Below are 20,894 nucleotides of genomic sequence, written 5' to 3'. Positions count from 1 at the left end.
AGCATTGCATGACAGAAAAAATATACTGGAGAACTTTGTAAAGTTTTGTATTCTTTATTAAAATACTGTTGTACACACAAATATTGCAAAATGTGAGACAATGAAACACAAGTAGGGCATTAAAAGTACTAAGATATTGTGTGAGTGTTTGTGTGTGTGTGTGTTTGTGTGTGTGTGTGTAAGGGTTAGCACACATTTTTACTGGAGTGTGATCCTTGGGGAATAGGGTCATGATATTCATGATATGATATGAGAATTAGCTGCGTGTTGGCTGGATACGCTGGAAGGACTCAAGTGTGTATTTCTGGGGAGGGGAGGAGGGAAAAAAAAAAAAAAAAAAAAGGAGAGGCTTGGCACCAGATTCACTGCTGTTTTGACTATCACAAAAAGAAAAACACAAAAGTACAATTCGATACACAGCATCCTCACATCAGCTCAGTATAGCATGCTCCATCCTATGCCCTCCATGTTCAGTGTGGCTCAGCCAGACCTGCTCACGTCGCACCTTTTCCACTGTAGCTCGACTCATGATTGGAAAGGGTCACCAATGACGGGTCAAAACACATTCAATCATTGGCTTAATTCGGGTCGAGTCGTCCTGAGAGAATGCCAAAACTGCTCCAAGTGCAAAAACAACCAACTCTACCCCCCACCCCAACCCCCCAAACACTCCCCCTCTGTTACCTGCTGTTTTATCAACGGCTGTTCCGTTTTCCCAGCATGTTACCATCACATGATCTTCAGGTGAGAAATGTGGTGTTAAAAAAAAAAAATTCAAACACAACCCTCAAACTGGCCCTACCCTTTCCACCATCCTTCCCAGAAGTTTTAGTGGGATTGGTCAGAGTGAGAGTTCAAACATCTCATCATGTATCACTGCGCAAGAGCTGGGTGTGTAAAAGAAAAGAACCACCACATAAGAGCTATTGATTCAGTCCAAAATACAACAACCAGCTTGGAGAGTGGGGAAGAGTGAAAATGTGAGCGTAATCTAAATGATTGCTCCACAAAAAGGGAGCAGAGGGAGAGGAGATTCCACAGAGGCAGAACTGGTTCCCTTCCTAAATGTGGTCCAGTTCTTTGGTTCCTTTCCAGACCTAAAAAGCCTGATTGAAAAAGACAACAAACAAACGAAACAAAAGAAAAATCCATTCACACAATTGTTGATTCATATCACATTGCAAAAAGCATCCATGAAAATTTAAAAAAGAAAAAAAAAAAAAGAAAAAATTTAATGGAGGTTGCATAAGTCTAATAAAGTCTTACACAGCAACAGGAGAAAGCACCCCTTTGTCAGTGCCACCAAAGTTACATGGACAGAGTGAGAACCCAGGCAGTAATGAAGCAACCTTCTCTTTGCAATCACATGTGACTCTGGAAAGTCTCACCAGCTGGCGGGGGGGTGCAGGACAACGGGAGCATACCATATCACACCACATGCCTCATGTTCAAACAGTGGTCAGTCTTCTTAGCGATTTGGCCGCCCCCTCCCCTCTCTTATAAGCACAATGGTTTGTCCTATCTAAATGACAGCGGAGGCAGAAAGTGGTCTGGGTTCTGCACACGTGGCAAGTGGTCTGTCCCGACTCGCAGTGCCTAAAGAAGAGATCGCTTTTTTCCCCGGAAACCTAGTCCTCATCCTTTTCTTGTGTCACCCTGTGGACACCACCCACATGATTTTTTTATTTTTATTTTTTAAAAAAAGGAAAAACTTAAAATTCTTAGTGCATCCTCCAATGGAAAAAAATAAAAACCAAGAAAAATAAAAGCAGGAAATTGTCCTTAATGTTTCTTATCGACAATAATGTTGTTGTTGTTCCCCGTGTCTAAAAAAATTCATCACAGCTGTCAACAGGTTCAGAATTCAGAAGCTGTGAGTTTAGGAAAACTAAAAAAATACACTTTAGGAAAAAAAAGTACAACTTCCTTTTAGGACAGTGTATCTGACTGGAGGTGAGCAACCAGCTGGCACCGTTCTGGCCGTTAAGATCGTTCGAGCTGTGCCCGTCTTCGTTCACTGTAGTGCAATGTGCTCCGATTCAGGCAGTCCCACCCCATGCCTGTGAGGGGCGCTACAGTGAGCCGTTGGCGGCAGCCAGCAGTTCCTGGAAGGTGCTGTCAAAGCAGCGCTTTAGGTCTGAGTAGGTCACCACCAGCACGCTCTTCTCATCCCGAGACACCAGGCTGATCTTCTCGGGCACGCCGGCATCCAGCTGATGAGCACACGAGGAATCATGCATAACACGATTCACAGGAAATGAACAGAAAAGGCAAAAAAACAACAAAGCCAGATGCTTACTTTATTAAGACACGACACAATGTGGCTCAGGTCGACCCAAGGCGTGCCTGCTTCAGTCACCTGGTGGAACAGGTGATCTCTGAAGAGCTTCAGCAGGTAGCGATCTCCTGTCTCAGACCACGTCGGATCCTTCTGGAATCTGTAGCATTGCAAACAAGACGTTTTTCCATGGCATATTCAAAAACAAGATCCAACAGGAACTAACAATTTATGACTCTAGTTCACTTCCATCAGCTCCAGACACAACTGGTTTCCGAAACGACAGTAAAACTGACTGCAACATCTTTACGCAACAACACTATCGGGGGAAAAAAGATGGAAGAAGTGCTTGGATTAACTTTGTTCATTCAGGTTAACTAGCTAATAGTAGATTAGAAAATTAAATTTAAAGTAAATGTTCAACCACTCGCTCTTGAGATACTGTGCTAATGAGAATATTATACAGATGCACAGACCGACCCACGGACGCACAAACAACATAAAAACAACATGTCCACCTAAAATATCTTTTACTACACGTGTTGCTCCTTTTATATCTTCAGGTTTGCTCATTTTCAGTCAATACCTTTAGAGGGGCATTGCACAACTGTCTGGTCATGTCCACATCCTGTTGTACACACTGCAGCTTTCAAAATACTACTGAATTCAATTTTGTTTTGTACAGTACTTTGGGTACTGAAAAAATGCATTCATGAGCACTAAAAGGAGCAGGAAAAACCCTTGACTTGTGCGTTTTCTTGTTCCTTTTGAACAGGGTTTTAGAACGATCATATTCTTAGACCCCGACCTGTTCATACCAGCATAAGGCTGTGTGTTCAATGGACTGATACACTTCTGTAAGTCACTCTGGATAAGGGCATCTGCTGTAAATGTAAATCCGTTCACAGGTGTGTGAGCGTGTATGAGCGTGTGTGAGCGTGTGTGTGAGCGTGTGAGCGTGTGAGCGTGTGTGTGTGTGTAAGGGAGGGGATCAAATCTGGTACAGAAAGAAGATTTGAATTCTTGCCTTTTGATTCCTAAAAGAGATGCAGGACTTACTCTGGTCTCTCATTGATGGTTCCCAGTTTGGCCAGAAGGCGGAACAAGCGGCCGTTCTGCACCTCCTGTGGAGGGAAAAGAAACATCAGTTAGAGCAGCAGTGTTTTAGGTTTTTGCACAATGTTAAGTGGGCCAGACTTAAACAAATCTATCCAGTAACCAATAAGGCACCAACATCTTCCTGTAAAATGTGTTCATTTATCTGCAAGGAACATTCTCAATGCGCTAATACACTGAACATAAGTCACCAACAAAACATATGAACACAACATTATCAAGAAAACTAATTTTCCAAATGATGGTTTTACCATATAGTTAATTGCACAAGTATCTCCCCCTGACCTTTTCCACATTTTGCAGTGTTACAACTTGGAACTGAAATGGTTTTCATTGGGATTGTGTGTCAACTCTTTAGCTTGCTAATGAAGAATTACACTTCACTAGTATATTTTTAGTAGCCGAGTTTATGACCTTGCTCTGTTTTGCCCTCTAATGGAATAACTGTCTATTTTTTTTTTTTTTTTTTTAATTTCAATTCAATTACAGTCCACAAGACGATCTTAACGTAAAACACGGATCAGTGCAGTGTGTATAGGCTTCTCACCTCCGGGTTAGAAGCCTATACATACACACGGCTTCTCTGCGCTCTCGCTGGTGACGGAAGCGCACAACTCAGATTAGCGCACGACTCTGGCAACAGCGACAAGCAACAGAATTCTCCCAAATGATACAACAGTAACTTCCTCAGACCAATCACATGACGCAGGATGTCAGACCTCCGGTTTCTACTCTCACAACTTTTAGCTGCTAAGAAAAAATGGAAGAGAAACCTGTAAACGCTGTCTTGGTCCCGTTTCAAATGCAGCTAAAGCGCAAATCATTCAGGAATACCGCGAGCCGACTAACTGCGAAATGAGAATGGTGAAAATGTCATCTGTAACTAGCCAGCTAATTTTGGAGCAAGAATGCTCATGCTTGGAAAGTTATTTAATATTTCTAGCTCAGCCATTTGTAGGTCAGAACATTTTTTTTTAATAATATCTGACATTTCCATCCGATTCCATCATCTTTCCTAAAACATCTGTTCACTCTGGCCTCGGGGACAAGACAAGAAGTCGAGTCTGCTCGTGTGGCCGGTTAGAAAGCTCAGGTGTTCCAGCGTGGCCGTGTGTTTTGGGCATGTGGCTGTGCAGGGATCACTGAAGGAAAGGGTTGTATTTTTCAAATTAATTTTGTTTTCTTTTATTCATTCATGCGTTTTGAGTGAATACAACTAGCTTCAGCTAACTTTCACCAATCTTAGAATGAATAAACAGAAGAATTAATTCATTTATTTAATTAAGAACCAGTAAAAAAAAAAAAAGAACCCTATTCGCACTCACTGCTGATAATTTGTCAGATTTTATAGCACTCTTTCCAGGTTTCTTGGTCAGTTGTTGTTAATACATAAAAATAGCTGATAAGAAGAACGTGCTTACATGTGGGTGCTAAGGCGGCACCGATTTACACAGCAGTTTCTCACTCTCAGTTTTGGACAGTAAAATACACAGCCTCAAAACTGTACAGTGATCACACCTCCCCTCCCTTCATATGAGCATGTACACACTTCGCTAGCTCTCCCTCTTCTCTCTCGTAGTTAATAAGGCCACCAAAAAAAAAAAAAAATGCAGCTTGTCATGTTACACAGAAACCTGAAACCCGGATTTCTGAAGAACAAAGTCCTGCATCACAATACTTAAAGCAACAGTTTTACCTCTGACTGATACAAAGCGCTGACGCTGGAGACTCCTTCCGCAAATGTTAAATAAACATCTTACCGAAAGTATCAATCATTACGCATATTTTAGTGCCTGGAAATGAGCTGTTACTACAGAAACAATAACATTACTGCGCTATTGCCTGAGCTGCTGTTATAGAAAATTAATCAACACCTTCTCACCAATCAGAACAGAGAATAAGATCTCTGTGGGATAAACTGTGGTAAATAGATGCATATATTACAAAAAGGTCAGATTATGATCACTAAACTATGAAATGGAAATAATGGCCCTATAATGGCCTCTTTTTCTTCATACCTTGGCCAGATCTTCCTCAATGACGTCATTCCTCATCTGTGAAGCGTCCAGCTGAGTGTAAAATCTGGCTCCGATCATGGGCATGATGTCATTGACGCTACGCAGGCGACTCTGCTCCGTAAGCAGGTACCTGGAGGCCCAAAGGCAAGAAACACACACACAAACACACACACACTTCACTCAGTGTTTGCACACATGCATACACACACATTTAGTCCACAGCCTTTTTGATAATGTTTGAAATTGCAAATGTTAGTCTATGGTAAAAGTGTGTGTGTGGAAGTATGTGTGGGTGTGTGGAGCTACGTGGTAAAGGGCTTTCGCACAGGATGAGGTTCTTGAGGTCGGATGAGTAGTTGATAGACACGAGCTCCATGGCTTTCTGCAAGTTCTCTCTCTGAATGCCAGCCAGAGAGTTGCAGGCCAGCGCCAATACCACCTTCCCCAGAGAGATCAGATCTGCTTGCTGTCATAGAGAGAGAGAGGGAAAGAAAGACAGGGAGCAGAGAGAGTGTGTGTGTGTGAGTGAGAGGTCAGAAAGAAGACAGACAAAGCGCATCGACATAGAGGTCAAAGAGAGAGAGGTGTCAAAAATAAGTGCAACGGGGGGGGGGGGGGGGGGGGTCAGAGAGAGTGTGAGAAAGAGAAAGAAGACAGAGAGCGCACATGGACACAAAAGTCAGGAAGCGAGAGAGAGAGAGAGAGAGAGAGAGAGAGAGAGAGAGAGAGAGAAGGGAGTCAAAAAGGAGACAGTGTATGAGTGTGTGACAGAGACAGAGAAAGAGAGAGAGGGTCAGAGAGAAGTAAAACAGAGTGAGTGTGAGAGAAAGAGTGTGAAAGAGAGAGAGAGGGGTGTCAAAAAGAAGACAGTGCATGTGTGTGTGTGTGTGTGTGTGTGTGTGTGACAGAGAAAGAGAGAGAGGGTCAGAGAGAAGACAGAGGGCAGAGAGAAGACAGAGTGAGTGTGAGAGAAAGAAAGAGTGTGAAAGAGAGAAAGAGAGAGAGGTGTCAAAAAGAAGACAGTGTTTTTGAGTGTGACGGAGAGAGAGAGGGTCAGAGACAAGAGACAGCGGTCAGAAAGAGGGAGTGAGAGAAGTCAGAGAGAATGTGTGTGTGTGTGTGTGTGTGAGTGAGTGAGTGAGAGAGAGGGAGGACAGAAAGCAGGTGTGGTTCTATTTAATGGATTTCACAACACATGTCTTGAAGGCTTCACTGAGCACTGGTGCATGCTGCTTTTACCTGGTACTGGGGCATGAGGGCCAAGTGGTTGGTCTGACTATTGTCAAATGTTAAGACATCAAACACGCCTACACAGTTCACCCGTAACCTAGGAAACAAGAAAGAGAGGGAAAAATACAACATTAATCTATTTAACTAATCTTAAGAGGTAATATGATTAAAGAGTTTGCCTTACATAGTTAGAGCCTCTGAATAAAAGTTCTGTCATTATTTCAATTAGTTCTGTCTGTATTTTAATTTAAAAACTTGCAAACTCTAAAACAGCCAAGAATTATACAAACCTGAATTTAATAAGATATAAAAAGGCTTTTGGGTCAGTTAGACTGTGAATGTGCTTGAAAAAAATAAATAAATAAATAAAATAAAATCCCACAACGCACCGACAATGTTCTAAACACCCAAAAACATTTTGTATTTTGTAACTACGTCCGGATAAATACATTTTTTTTGCTGTTGTTGCAATGCTTGGCCATTCTGAATTTTATTCAGTTTTGGAATGTGAATTAATTTACACTACCTTGGAGTTACATCCTATTGGTCAAGTTCAACATGGTACAGCAAAAGTCATTTTAAAATTACAGTTCGAATGGAATTATACATCCTGGTGTACAAAAAGACCAACTTTAGAGCTGAAGTTTTTTTTTTATTCATTATCAATCTGTGACTGATGCTGCTTTAACTTTACATTTCTCTCTTTTACCGTGTGTGTGTGTGTGTGTGTGTATGCGTAACTGTAGTTACAACTGAACTACATAAATGCATTAATCATGTCCAGCATGGTATTTCAGGAACAGAAAACTAAACCGAAATAAAACTTCTGCATTCACTTCATACCCAAACTAACAAGTCTTCATCAAAGTGGGTTCTCCCACTAACCGTGTACACGTGTGCATGACGTGTGGCTGGTGTGTACGCATGTGCGTCCAGCAGGACCACAATTTAACAGGTGAAAACACCCTAGTATCGAATTCACACTACAGCTGAGCAGCAACAAAATAAAGAAGAAAAACGAAAAAAAAAAAGCAACAGCTGTTCCAGTAAAGCCTTCAACACTACACAGGAAACATCTGGACCTCTAGAGTATTTAAAGCATTTTTTTATTTATTTAAAGCATGCGTTTCTGAGACATTATTTCTCTAATCACTGCATTTAAAGTGGATGATAACGTTTTTTAAAGCTGCTCACAACCTGCTTTTTTTTAACCGGGCACTGGGAAAACCAGAAGTACAGAAAAGTGGGTTTTGTTTTGTTTTGTTTAAATAAAATTGCTAGATCACCGTGCTCGATGAAAGCAGTGTGACATTTATTTATATGCAGTTTTGACATTTTAGCTGATAGATAGTTACAGACATAAAATTGTTATCAAGTGCCTTGGCTCCATAAAATCAGAGAAAATCTGAGGAAGCAAATACCAAACTTCCTAGAAAAGAGTAACTTATTGAAAATAAAATTAGCAGTTTACATTAAAAAAAAATTGATGATTTCATTAACCTGCTATTTAGTTAAATGATTGAAGAAAGGTAAATTAATCTGAATACTGATTGAACCTTCAATGTAATCAGTGTAAAAGTGGATGCAGGTGGTCACTGGTCAAGCTTACGTGCTTGTGTGTGTGTGTGTGTGTGTGTGTGTGTGTGTGTGTGTGTGTGTACCGAGTCTTTCCAGTGATGAGGATCTTGCTGGGGTCCATGACCCTGCAGGCCAGGCCGGCAGTGTGGATGGTGCGCAGGGCCGAGCTCAGCTGCACGATGTAGGCCCAGATCAGAGACTCAGGCAGCAGACCGGCATGCTGCCGAGGAGGAGGAGGCTCGTGTGGACCTACACGTACACCACACACGCACACACGCACACACACACACACAGGTTACCTTGTTGCAAACAAGTACACAGTTAAACAAAACCATAACTTGAGAAAAGAAATGATAGAATATGACACAATATTTAAACATTTAAAAGCCGAACAGAGTATTGACTTTAGAGTACTCAGGGCTATAAGCTGAGCCAACCACATGACCTCAAATGGCAGGGTGAAAGACGCACAAACGCAGCAGACAGAGGAGTTAGCTGTAGTTTTTGCCAAAAGAAAAATGATACGACGCAGTGTGGCATGTTTGATTGTATGCTTGAGGGATTCCTTCAAATATGTTCATGCTGCTGCTTCCACAATCTTGAGCAAAAACCAACTGCAGATGGGAAAAATTTAGAGAACAAAAAACCGCAATGTTCAGGAGTTCTATTTGGGAGGCTACACCACTTCACTGTACACACTCAGTCATTTTTTTCCTTAGAAAATGTTTCTGCTTCGGCCACACAGACGTCTTGCGCAGTTACAACAAGTAAGCAATAACACGCAAAAATAATCCACACCAGGGATTCATCACAATGCCACTTTTGTTACAGTCGTAACTGCTGTCAGAAGCGTGCTGTTATAGGAAATTAATGATTAGTCCTGCTGTGATATAAATCCTGTTAATGCAAATGATCACTAACAAAGCAGAGTTCTTTTGTGTTCTGTGAGCACGGCTGATCGTAAACAGTGACCAGGTTTTAAACATACTACAAGGCATATCATGTTCGCATTCCGCAATATGCTATTTTTGTTATCAAATCTCCTTTTCCACTCTCGAGTTCCAGCACAGTTGGTGAATAGCGTGCAGAAACTGAGGAGTTCTGCTTCCTCCATCGCTCTTACTGTTGCAGGTACTAGACCCCACCTGGCACAGGGACGGTTTCAACCACCATTTCCTCTTTCCCCGCTTTACTCACACACACACACACACACACACACACACACACACACACACACACACACACACACACACCCCTGCAGGCGTGCTCTGAACATGCTTGTATTCATAGTGTGTCCTCACAAACGCGAGAACAAACAGAGCTCTCAGACAGCGAAGAAATCTGCACCGTCTCGTTCACATTCATATCCTGGAGCTGCTAGAGGAGGAATTTAAATCACACAGTTCTTGTGCAATATCCATACTACCAAAGCAACAAAGGAAAAAAAAAAAAAAAAAAAAAAAAAAAAAATCAGTCATTCTACTGGTTTGAGCTAAACATAATAAACAGGTCAAACTGAGGTTCACATAGTTATTCAAAGAACAACTAATAAGATGATCATAATTTATGCTGTTGGTGGTAAACAGGCTTGTTTTTCCTTTCTGGGTGTGGAGTAAGAACTCACCCCACTTCCTCTTGGTGAAATAAGAGTCAGCCGTTGGGTCGTTGAAGTGCCTGCTGTACATGGTCTCAGCCCCGGCATGGAAGTCATAAGAGAACACCAACGCTGCGAAAGCGAGAAAACAAATATTCTGCACCATTTTTCGAGCCATAGCAAGAACTATGTGAAACTGCTAGTGGTTTGGGCACCAGCAAACTGGTCCACCTGTACACCAGTTTAAAAGCCAAACTAACGAGTAATGCTGGGTTCATGAATGGGGCAACAAAAAAAGTGTTCACCCTATCATCAGAGGATCACAAGTTCGAATCCTGTGGCCTGGAGTCCAGTAGAGTGTAACTTACTGTGCTCTCTGGATGGGAGAATTGGCCAGACTCTCTCCCTGTCAATCACAGTGCCACTAGCCAATCAGAGGCATCTGTGAACTCATGTATGAAGAAGAGGGTGAATAGCGCTTTCCTCCGAGTGTGTTCAAAAAGATGCTGTGGCTGGCTTCATGTGTCTCGGAGGAAACACATGCTAGCACATATCCTCGCTGAGCTAGCGAGTGAACAAATTGGGCAAAATTGGGGTAAAAATCCAAAAACGTTAAAAGTAAAAATTGACTTTAAAGAAAAAGGCAAACTATTGCAACACTATAGATCAGCGTAAAATAATAGCGAGCGTTTACCATCCAAAGTCAAATCAGCATCCATAAAAACAACTAATGTGATGGAAACACGTATTCAGCTATTTATTGTGTATGTAACTGTCCAAAAGAAAATTATGTTGCCATTACCACTGTCTTCAGGCAACTGATTCATTTTCTTGATTTTTTTTAAACCACAATAACCTATAATAACCTGTGTTTTATTGTTAGGTGTTTTATTATTAAGGAAGAAACCTGAACTACTGTTCAAGAACGAGAACCTGGAACCAGGAGGATGATTAAAACGAGACCTGGCTGGACAGCAGGCCTCATGTGTCCAAGAGAACCAAACCAAAAAGCACAGGGCGGAATTCCCAAAAAGCATCGCAAAGCTAAGATCATCTTAACTAGGAGAGAGAGTGTTCAGTGATTCCCTTTAATTATGATCTTTGTGCTGCCATGCCTTTAAGAAACTGGGCCCGGAAACATTAGGAATTCGGGTCCAGCTCCAGCAGCTTGTCAGTGGAAAAGGGGTTAGCACACATCCTTACAGTGATCTCCAAAAGCCTTGGTGGTAAAGACTTCTCGGAGAGTGACAGCATTGGAGTGCTGGATCTTCTTCCACATGTCGACCAGCATCATGCACTTGGTGTTCACCAGCCTGAAGCCTGCAAACATTCACACATGCTGTAATGCATAATGCTCAGTTTCATATAAAATCATGCATTTAACTCATATGAATATCTTGTGGTTCTCTGGTCTGTGGTTTATATCACTTTTCGCACCATGTATCCTCCTGAGACAGTAAGGCAGGTCATCTTTGCTGTTGACCGCCTTGTAACAGGAAGTAATGTAACTGAAGTTGCTGGTTTTCTGGAGGCGGTTGGGGGGCAGAAGAGGCTCCAGGGGAAACAGGCTATGGTAGCTGTCCACCTCAGACGGGACTCCTAATAAATATAATTTTTTAAAAAAACTTAAAAAGAATTAAACACAAACCTGAAGCAGACATTTCTTTCAATTTCATATGCTCTCACACATGCGCACACACACACACACAATATGAATATTTTTTGGTTACAGTACTGAAAAAGTCTGTATAAATTCTTTCTGACATGCCAGACAGCAGATGTGGTTGCATTCAGACACCAGGTGAATCCAGACACACTGACCACAGACAGTTCAGACAGCGCCATAAACCACAGAAACGAAGATTAGTCAACATTCACAACACGAGCATCAAAAGCACACGCTTGCACTGTGCTTACCTGGGTTCTCAGACTGATCGATTTGGGCCATCGTTATCAAATGCCTGTTAATCAACTCCTGAAGAATAAAAGAGACTATGAGTTAGGATTTGGTCATTAGTTTGTTGAAGATGCACAACTGAACAACCATGTCACCATATAGCCACACCCCCAAGTTAATAACAATAGTAAGGAAAAGAAACTGAGTCTTGTTTGTAGAAGGAACAGACAACACACAAACATAGGTCCTGGTGACAAATATTCTAAAATAAGATAAAAATAATTTTAAGATAATTTTATGACATAAAGCATAATTATAGTGCCTACAGTTCCTAGTACAGTGCCTAGAGATTATACACTTTTATATATAATCTATACATTTATGATTATAAATACAGTCTTACACTTTTTTTTTTAATACTTGTCTTCACAAAACTCTCACTGTGATGCATCAGAGTACATCCTCTCAGCCCAATACTAGCTAGCAACAGTCATAGCTTGTGGGTGTGGCCTATCCAGCATTTTTTAAAAAAAAGAATAAAACACAACAGTGTGTGCTGAACCACAACAATGTGTGCTGTCTAAGACCGTGTGTGTGTGTATTTGTATGCATATTACAAATATACATATAACATTCATATAACATACACACTGATCAGCCATAACATTAAAACCACTGACAAGTGAAGTGAATAACATTGATTAACTCGTTACAATGGCAAAGGGGTGAGATATATTAGGCAGCAAGTGAGAAGTCAGTTCTCGAATTTGATGTGTTGGAAGCAGAAAAAATGGGCAAGCGTAAGGATCTGAGCAACTTTGACAAGGGCCAAATTGTGATGGCTAGACAACTGGGTCAGAGCATCTCTTAAAAACGCAGGTCTTGTGGGGTGTTCCCAGTATGCAGTGGTTAGTACCTACCAGAAGAGGTCCAAGGAAGGACAACCGGTGAACCGGTGACAGGATCAGGGGCACCCAAGGCTCACTGATTCAAGTTGGGAGCGAAGGCTAGCCCGTCCGGTCTGATCACTCAGAAGCGCTACGTAGCACCAACTGCTGAAAAAGTTAATAATGGCTACGATAGAAAGGTGTCAGAACACACAGTGCATCGCAGTTTGCTGCGTATTGGGCTGCGTAGCTGCAGACCAGTCAGAGAGCCCATGCTGACCTCTGTCCACCACTGAAAGCACCTATAGCACTTTTATAAGTCTTTATGTAGATAATGTATAATGTACAGTCTTAAAGTGTGCTGTAGTATCTGGCACAAAGAAGTCAGCAGCAAGTTGGCTTCCCCCGATAAGCGACGCGAACGCACCAGGCCATCCACATGTAAACAAAATGTGATTCATCAGACCAGGCCACCTTCTTCCGTTGCTCCATGGTCCATTTCTAATGCTCACATGCCTATTGTAGGCTCTTTTGGCAGTGCACGGAGCACTCTGACTGGTCTGCTGCTATGCAGGCTGCGTAGGCTAGGTGGCTACAGAGGCCCATACACAGCAAGCTGCAATGCACTGTGTGTTCTGACACCTTTCTATCATAGCCAACATTAACTTTATCAGCAGTTTGTTCTACAGTAGCTCTTCTGTGGGATTGCACCAGACAGGCTAGCCTTCGCTCCCCACGTGCATCAATGAGCCTTGGGTGCTAATGACCCTGTCAACGGTCCACCGGTAGTCCAGGCTCAGGCTATCTAGAAACTGGACTACTCTCGGGCCTCCCATCCAGCTCAATCAAACCCCTTCAGATGATTCAGAATGCAGCAGCATGCCTTGTTTTCAACCAGCACAAAAGGACCCACGTCACACCCCTCCACTGGCTTCCTATAGCCGCCCACATCAAATTCAAGGATTTGAGGCTCACGTACAAGACCTTGTCTGGAACAACTCCCCCCTACCCCAACATTCTCCTTGAGGTTAATGTCCCCTCCTGCAAACTGCAATCAGTTAACAACCGACGCCTGGTGCTCGACGAGGCATGAGGTCCCTTTCCAGAATTTTCAAACTGACTGTCGCTCAGAGGTGGACTGAACTTCCAACTTCAATCTGGACAGCAGAATCCCTCACTATCTTCAACAACTGGCTAAAGACCCACCTCTTTCATGAACACTTAACTAACCCCCCCCCCAACCCCCCAAAAGAAAAAACCTCTTACACCTCTATTCTGTGCTAGAGGAGCAAAGTGCACTCAGTTAAAATCTTGTATGGTAGCACTACTTGTTCTGTTCTCTGCTTCATATATCGCTTTGCTCGAAAGTCGCTTTGGATAAAATGTCTGCTAAATAAATAAATGTAAATGATGGATTCAGATGGGACTAAAATCCCAGAGATACTCTGATAATACTGACTTTACTCTACCTCCACATAAAATAACAGCATGAATACAGCTTGTATGCAATGAAATTCAGGAAAAGATAAAACCATGGGTAGTTTAATGGAACGTGAACTAAAAGATGGAAGGAAGTGAAATTGTGAAAGTGAAAAAAAACTTTACGGTATTTTAAAGTTGCATAAATTGAGGGGAACAAATACATGTTGCCAGTGTTGTGGCTGTGCGTCTTCGTTATTTAAGAAATAAATGGTTTGCTGCTTGGTGGTGTTAAGTCATCCTCTGCAGTGTCTTGGCGAAACCTGAAATCATACAGCTTTACCCAACCATAATAATAAAGTGTGGTGAAAAACTGCTGCCGGAGTGAATACACAGTAACATCAGTCCATGTTACTGTTTTAAACCCAGAATTACTCTTCCAAGGGATTGTCTTCTGGTCATGGATGCATCACAGCCATTAAAGCACTGCTACAGGAAACAGTATGAAGAAAAGATAAGAGGTGAATACCTGTCTGAGCTCGTCAGCCATAAAGAAGGACGGAGCGTTGGCTTTGGGCTGCATGTACGCCACATGAGGTGCTGTTTGTGGGTAGATATGGTACGTTGGAAACACCTAACATGATAGCAAGCCAATTATTTATGTGCCAGAATTAATATCATGAACATCACCAGAGCTTGAGAGAGACAAAACCTTGGACCGTACCATTCCAGTCATGGGAGCAGGGGTGTTATCAGTGTAAAAGTAGGTGGTTCCTCCTACAGTCTCCTTCTGGATGATGTGGGCACCGCCTCCTTGCTCTGACGCCGTGGTGGGCACCATGTAATTGGCTGGGTTGGGGTTTGGGGTGTGGCTACGGCGCCGGGGGGCGGGTGAGGTGTGGGGAGTGATTTTGGGCGAGTGGAGAGGAGACGACCCAGCAGACAAAGACATACCTGTGGAAGAAAAGCGTTAAAGATGGCTCTCTTAACCTCTGTGCGAATTGTTCTAGCATTCATGTGAGGAGTCCAGAAAATTGCGAGAGAAATATTCACCTGGCGCGAGTCCCGCTGCGGCTGAGCCGCTCAGACTGGGATGGGGGAATAGCGGCGAGGGAAATGTCGGTACAGCTGCCTGAGACATCGTGGACATGCGTGGTGCTCCTTTAGGGATGAACTCTGTGGCAGCGGGATTGGGAGCCTGCACGATAAAAAATCCCAGTCATACATTATCGCGATGTACCATGAAGGTGCTGGGTCAGATCACTTTAACATTCAATCTGTATCTAGAGATCAATTTCTGGATGGAGAATAACGCTGGTTGTATACTAAATAAATGAAAAAGGACCTGGGTTAGTCTGGGCTAGTCAGTATAGACTGCTGAACTTATCATGATGTTAGACATTAAAAAGCGAGTTACTAGGCTTAAAAGCGGAATAATTAAAGAATAAACCACAGCTTGTTGCAGTGTTAAAGGAAAATAATTAAAGACAAGATGGTGTGATGATGCAGAGTTACAGTTACCAGCCCAAGGTTATTTTCCTACCACAGCACATCCTGATGTGCTTTATTACTCATGCACCAGAAAATTGCCAAACGATTACACTTTATTTATTCTTTAACACATCGTACCATTTAAAGTTGCATTTAATATTTTGGAACATCCTTCCTTGGTTCCTGTTCTCACTTATGTCATAGCGGCTATAAACAGTCATCCCCTCAGCAGCCTCTCTTTTTTCCTCTCACTTGAACTTAAGACCCTGTCCTGAAGACTTCCCCATGGTGGAAAGCTTACTGACTGCTGCAAAGTGCTGACACTGGAGGCTCCTTCCGTAAATGTTACCGAAATGCCTCCTTCAGACTTATAAGATGCAGTATCAAAGTTAAACTGTCAGATTTAATACATTATTCTCAACAAATCCATCACAAATTTTTTTTTAAAGCTTAAAAGTATCTCAAGAATGAATTCTAAAAAAAATAAATAAATAAAAAGGTATATATGCATAGGAAAATTTGTAGAAATACAAAGTCATTTTTACTTCTGATATGGCTCTTCTGGAATAATTCTATAATGTTGTATCCTTCTTCCTGCCAATTCAAATGTGTGTCCTGATTAGATTTCAGTAGATATTTACAGACTCGTTTTTTGGGGTTTGGACTAAACTCTATAAATTCAAGTTCCATAACTATAAGGAACTTCAAAACACATATAACAGATAATTGTAGGTTGTGGTTTCCAACACTGTAATCTGCACATGTAAAAATCTTAGAAAAGCTTCTAGACCCATCATGTAAAACACAATCTTGTGTTAAAATGCGTACCTTTCTCCTCTGTGTTATGCTCAAAGCACCAAAGTCGCTAAACAGGGAGGAAGTGGGGGAACTTACAGGATCTGCAAAAAGAAAGCGCGCAGTAAGAGACGTTTCAAAGCCAGTAAACTGTGATACAGTCCAACAGCTAACAGCAGATTGTGGCTCACCATGAGCGCTGTGGCTGAAATTCTTGGCACCGTCATTAAGGAGACTCGGGGAGCTGCTGCTGCTGGTCATCCTCTAAACACACAAACACAAACACGCACAGACACACACACACACACACACACACACTCTTAAGCATCAGTCTGAAGTCTGAGTGTTCAATTTTACATCCATCATAAGAAACTTTGCTCAGCTAACTGTAAATCCACTTGAACAGGAATCAATATTACATGACATGACTTTTACATCATGATAATTCCTTAACCTTTTAGCACAATCCACAAGAATGACAATATTGTATGCTTTCACCTTGCTACATGTTTATCTCTACCAAGTGTGTCTATAAATGTTGTATTGAAAATTTAACACTCAATACAACTTTAAACTTAAGACCTACTGTGCGGTGTCCAGTGGCGGGCGATGTGTCAGGAATTAAACACTGTGTGTCATGCTGTTACAGGAAATTAATCCATGAACAGGGGGGTGTGATGAAGCCAAGTTACTGTTACCACCCTGATGTTGATTATTTTCCTATAACAGCATGTCCTGAAGTGTTTCATTTCTCTTATAACTCTTATATTCTTGGGTAAGCATCTTGTATTCGAAGCTACTGATTTACAATTGGCTTTAACTCCATGAACAAGGAAATAAATAAATAAATCAATCAATCAATCAATCAATCAATCAATCTGCACTCTTACTTTGTTCTATGTATTTTAAGAGAAACGCTCCCCTAATTAATGCTTTAAAAAGAATTCAGCAGAAAAGTGCTGCCTTACAGGAGTTTTCTGAAATTCCTGATACTGGTTCAAGCATGTGTGCATTTCCCCTTTTCAGACAGCTGGACATGATGATGATTATGATGATGATGATGACGTTGATAAAACACAGCAGAACATTGCAAGTGGATATTATAATCACTGAGCAGGAAACAACATGCAAAAATGCATCGGGGTAAAATGAGGTGTTTTATCAGTGAAACTTCTCAGCTGTTTTTTCAGATTATAATTTGTCCAGCTCTGAAATGATGCATACTTGAGAATCTGATTAGAACAGAAATAAAAACAGAATATCAAGTTTATAAATGTACTCTTACTTTTTCCCCCCAACATTAGGAGTAATAGAGAGCTATGAAAAAGGCACACCTGTAATCTTTATAATCTCTTTAATGGGTAGTTTGTAAAAGATATTAAATGAAGGCTTTAAAGGCAGGCATTATGACTCGACAGGTTACAGCAAAAAAAAAAAATTTATCATTTTATACACGGTTTTAGTAGTTTATACACAGTTGTGGTGAGTAGCTCTACATTACTTTTTTTTTAATAGAATGAGAAATAGAAAGGGGTTGCACTAAGATCAAGAATCATGACTTACGCCTAGTTCTGTAGAAGTGCTGTATTTTTATTTAACACATTTGATAAAACTTGTTACACATGGGAACTCTGAAAAGTCAAGAGTCATGGGTTGTGTTTGTAATAATATCTCATATTATAAATGTATGAAAGTATGACAAAGTTAATCTGATCTTGCCGAGCTTCACTCAAGACCCTGAATGGTTAATAATCGGCTCGCTGCTGTGTGGTAGTTAAATGAGAGGACATGAAATGGTTTACACTGAGCTTTAAAAGCTAGACACATGTGCACTTCTTCTGCACGTTGCAGTTCCATGTTCTGCTGATCAACTTTTTAAACTAGCTGGAAGAGGAGAAAAAGCTGTACACCAACACACAACTTGCATAAAATTGAAAAGCATTGTCTGTCATTCCTACACACTTTTATCATTGTACACGAGTTGTCTATGTTTCCACGGAGACGGCATTGTCAATCAATACACGATCAGATCCGCCCACACAGTTCTGTCCGGGCATAAAATAGGACTTTTTGTAGCTTTTAGTTATAATTAAATTGTACTTGGGTTATATAGTTCCAGACTCTAACATTGTCCTTACTACATTACAGATCTTAGGGATAAGAAAGAATTTGATAACATTGCAAACCAAGTTGCCATGCACTTTATTCAGTGAGAACATCGTGGATATATGAATGAATAAGGAGTATACACACCTGCATCATTGAGTATTTGGACTCTGCTGGGCTTCCAAACCCATTGACTCCAATAAAGCTGCTGCTGAAATAGGAGTTGGTCAGATTGGCATCACTGAGCGCCCCACCGTCCATCCCAGCTACTGAAAAGACACACACAGACCATTTACATTCATCTTTGATCAGCTTTATGTATTTCTCTTTTTTTTTTTTTTTTTAAATGTAGCCTATTTTTATTTTTGCTTTTAATCTGACAACAAAACAGTGCTCAAAACTGGGTTATAAACATTTATCTGGTGTTATAAACATATTTAAAATATCACCTAAAATAATGAATTAATCCCATTAAAGAAACATTGCGTTTCACACACATTAGCTGAAAAACCATTTAGATGAAGTTTACAATAACATACGCTATGTTTTATGCACAGTAAGCAGTAATAACATAATACAACATACAATATGTTCATATGTACAGTATGCAGAGATTATGGTCCTAGAAACAAAGTATAAAAACAGAAATTTAAAAAAAAAAAAAAAAAGCATAATCTATTTTGCAATTGTTTTAAACAAAGTGATAATTGTTAGTTATTTGGCATCAAGCCGTAATTGTATACTGGAGCTAGACAAGAGAAATGGCATAAAGAGTTGAAAAAGTTTTATCGATCATGTAAAAGTTTGTGTCTCTGCTTAAGACATTTCCTTCCTTTTTTTAAACAATCTAAATTATAATGTAAAGATGCTCAAGTTCAACATGGCACTAATTAGTGAGTTAATAAAATGTAACTTCATGCTGGAAGATGGTTAAATCCTGGCTCTCAGATTCCGACTTGAAATCATTTCTTTTTATTCAGAAGAAAAAAAATAATTACATTTTTATCAAATATCCCTCGATTTCTTTTTATATAAAAACAGTGAGTGGAGTTTTCATGTTATTAGAAAGAGAAGAGAAGCAACAGCTCGATGGTAAACCTGCCAAACGATTCATCAGCCAATCAGGGCCCTGCTTGCCTCTGACGTCACCGGTTTGGTCAACTGACGCGCTAAGCTTTCGCAGTCATTCTTAAAAACAAAACACCGTCATGTATTCGAAATAATTCCATAATTCTACATATTTCTGGGATTTATTTTTATAAAGGCGTGACAAGTATAGACACACTGCAGCAACTATTTAATAAGAAATGGCTCTTTGATCGTTAGACTGTTACAAACACGAAGAAACACAAACACACACACACACACACACACACAGCTTCTGCATCTGATGTTGCAATAGTGTTGACACTTTGTTCGATTGCGCGGTAAAAAGTAATCAAGTGTAACTAGATTTTAGCCTAAACTAAATAAAAATGTATAAACAATATATTAGCTAATGCATGTTTTTATCATGTTTACATTAAAAACTGCGACGGTCCAGTTTCACTGAAAACAATGACAGGTCGTGCAGTTTGATTTCGTGTGTGTGTGTGTGTGTGTGTACGGCTAAAAATGTAAAAACAAATTTAATTCGTTAAATTTTCACACATGACTACCCTGCGTTTATAAAGCAAACCGCAGTGTATTGTTTCCCCTCATATCGTTATTTTGAGTAAGGGGGGGAAACTAGGCCTCGCTGAATCCCCGGCCTCGATTTGTACAGCAGTCCCGGTGAGGCCCGTCAGGTCTCGACACTACAGAAGGGCGCGTTATTAGGCCTCACTCAGTATGTGTCCTTAATGCTCAAACTTACTGCTCAACAACTGGCCGTCCAGAGCCGCTCCTGCAGGCCCGAGAGCATCACTCTTTTTGGCGACACCCGCCGGACCTCCGCTCGGACACGCCGCTACTGCGTTCCCAGCGAGCGGGTACCCTGCTACAGCCGCCGCGGTGCTCACTGCCCCGCCGGCGAGGGCTAAAGTCACCGGGCTGCCGCTGCCTCCTCCTCCTCCGCCGTGCACAGCACTCGCCGCGGACGGATCCTCATGCAAGAACTGGCAATCGTCGCCATAAAAGCAAGTCTTGTCTTTCGCGTAATAGCGGCAGAATTTCACCTTGACGCCCGGTATTCCGACACCGCCGAGCGGAGCAGCCGAGACCGGGAGTCCACTATTCATGGCACCGCTGATGCCGCCACCGCCGCCGGAAGACGCTCAAACATAGGGAGACCTAAAACACTTTAATCCCAGCCAAACGCATGAAAAAACGGCAACAAAAATCAACCGTATCATCCAGACCGAACCGTCAGACGGCCATCGCGCTTCAGAAATGATCGCAGTGCACGTTTAAATTTAAAAAAAAAAAGAAAAAGAAAAAAGTAAAAGAAAGAAAGCAGCTCGGCGCTGTTGTTCAGCTCGGATCACGCTGTTGTTGTTTTCGGGCT

The 20,894-nt window shown here is 41.4% G+C and overlaps 1 protein-coding gene across 3 annotated transcripts; it reads right to left on the bottom strand.

Moving 5' to 3' along the window:
• Positions 1-34: 34 nt before the first annotated feature.
• pan3 (poly(A) specific ribonuclease subunit PAN3) lies at positions 35-20,866 on the bottom strand. Of its 3 annotated transcripts, XM_026937954.3 has the most exons (18): positions 20,265-20,861; positions 18,557-18,678; positions 16,495-16,567; positions 16,337-16,407; positions 15,071-15,215; positions 14,742-14,971; positions 14,547-14,651; positions 11,732-11,789; positions 11,252-11,413; positions 11,018-11,134; positions 9,845-9,946; positions 8,304-8,469; positions 6,652-6,739; positions 5,739-5,878; positions 5,413-5,542; positions 3,338-3,402; positions 2,300-2,438; positions 35-2,213 (listed from the first exon to the last, which is right to left on the bottom strand). In XM_026937954.3, exons 1-18 carry the CDS (start codon positions 20,626-20,628, stop codon positions 2,073-2,075), a joined length of 2,418 nt encoding a protein of 805 aa, XP_026793755.2. In that variant the 5' UTR covers positions 20,629-20,861; the 3' UTR covers positions 35-2,072. The 3 variants fall into 3 exon arrangements, 2 of the variants coding, with proteins under 2 accessions (XP_026793755.2, XP_053083843.1); XM_053227868.1 differs by having other exon boundaries at positions 16,337-16,567; positions 20,265-20,864; XR_008300719.1 differs by lacking the exons at positions 35-2,213; positions 2,300-2,438 and having other exon boundaries at positions 5,719-5,878; positions 20,265-20,866.
• Between the last annotated feature and the right edge of the window lie 28 nt (positions 20,867-20,894).

The sequence above is a fragment of the Pangasianodon hypophthalmus genome, chromosome 22 (assembly GCF_027358585.1).
Source record: "Pangasianodon hypophthalmus isolate fPanHyp1 chromosome 22, fPanHyp1.pri, whole genome shotgun sequence".
In the NCBI taxonomy this organism is placed as follows: domain Eukaryota; kingdom Metazoa; phylum Chordata; class Actinopteri; order Siluriformes; family Pangasiidae; genus Pangasianodon; species Pangasianodon hypophthalmus.
The sequence above is the reverse complement of the archived record's forward strand: the minus strand, read 5'-3'. Positions and strand labels throughout refer to the sequence as shown.

What these genes read in the sequence shown, in the direction of transcription:
- pan3 (XM_053227868.1), bottom strand. Translation starts at nt 20,628, where the DNA reads ATGAATAGTGGACTCCCGGTCTCGGCTGCTCCGCTCGGCGGTGTCGGA. An exon ending in TGGCTGACGAGCTCAGACAG is followed by an intron (nt 11,790 to 14,546) that starts GTATTCACCTCT and finishes TTTATTCTTCAG; the next exon opens with GAGTTGATTAACAGGCATTT. An exon ending in CCCTCATGCCCCAGTACCAG is followed by an intron (nt 5,879 to 6,651) that starts GTAAAAGCAGCA and finishes TCTCTATGACAG; the next exon opens with CAAGCAGATCTGATCTCTCT.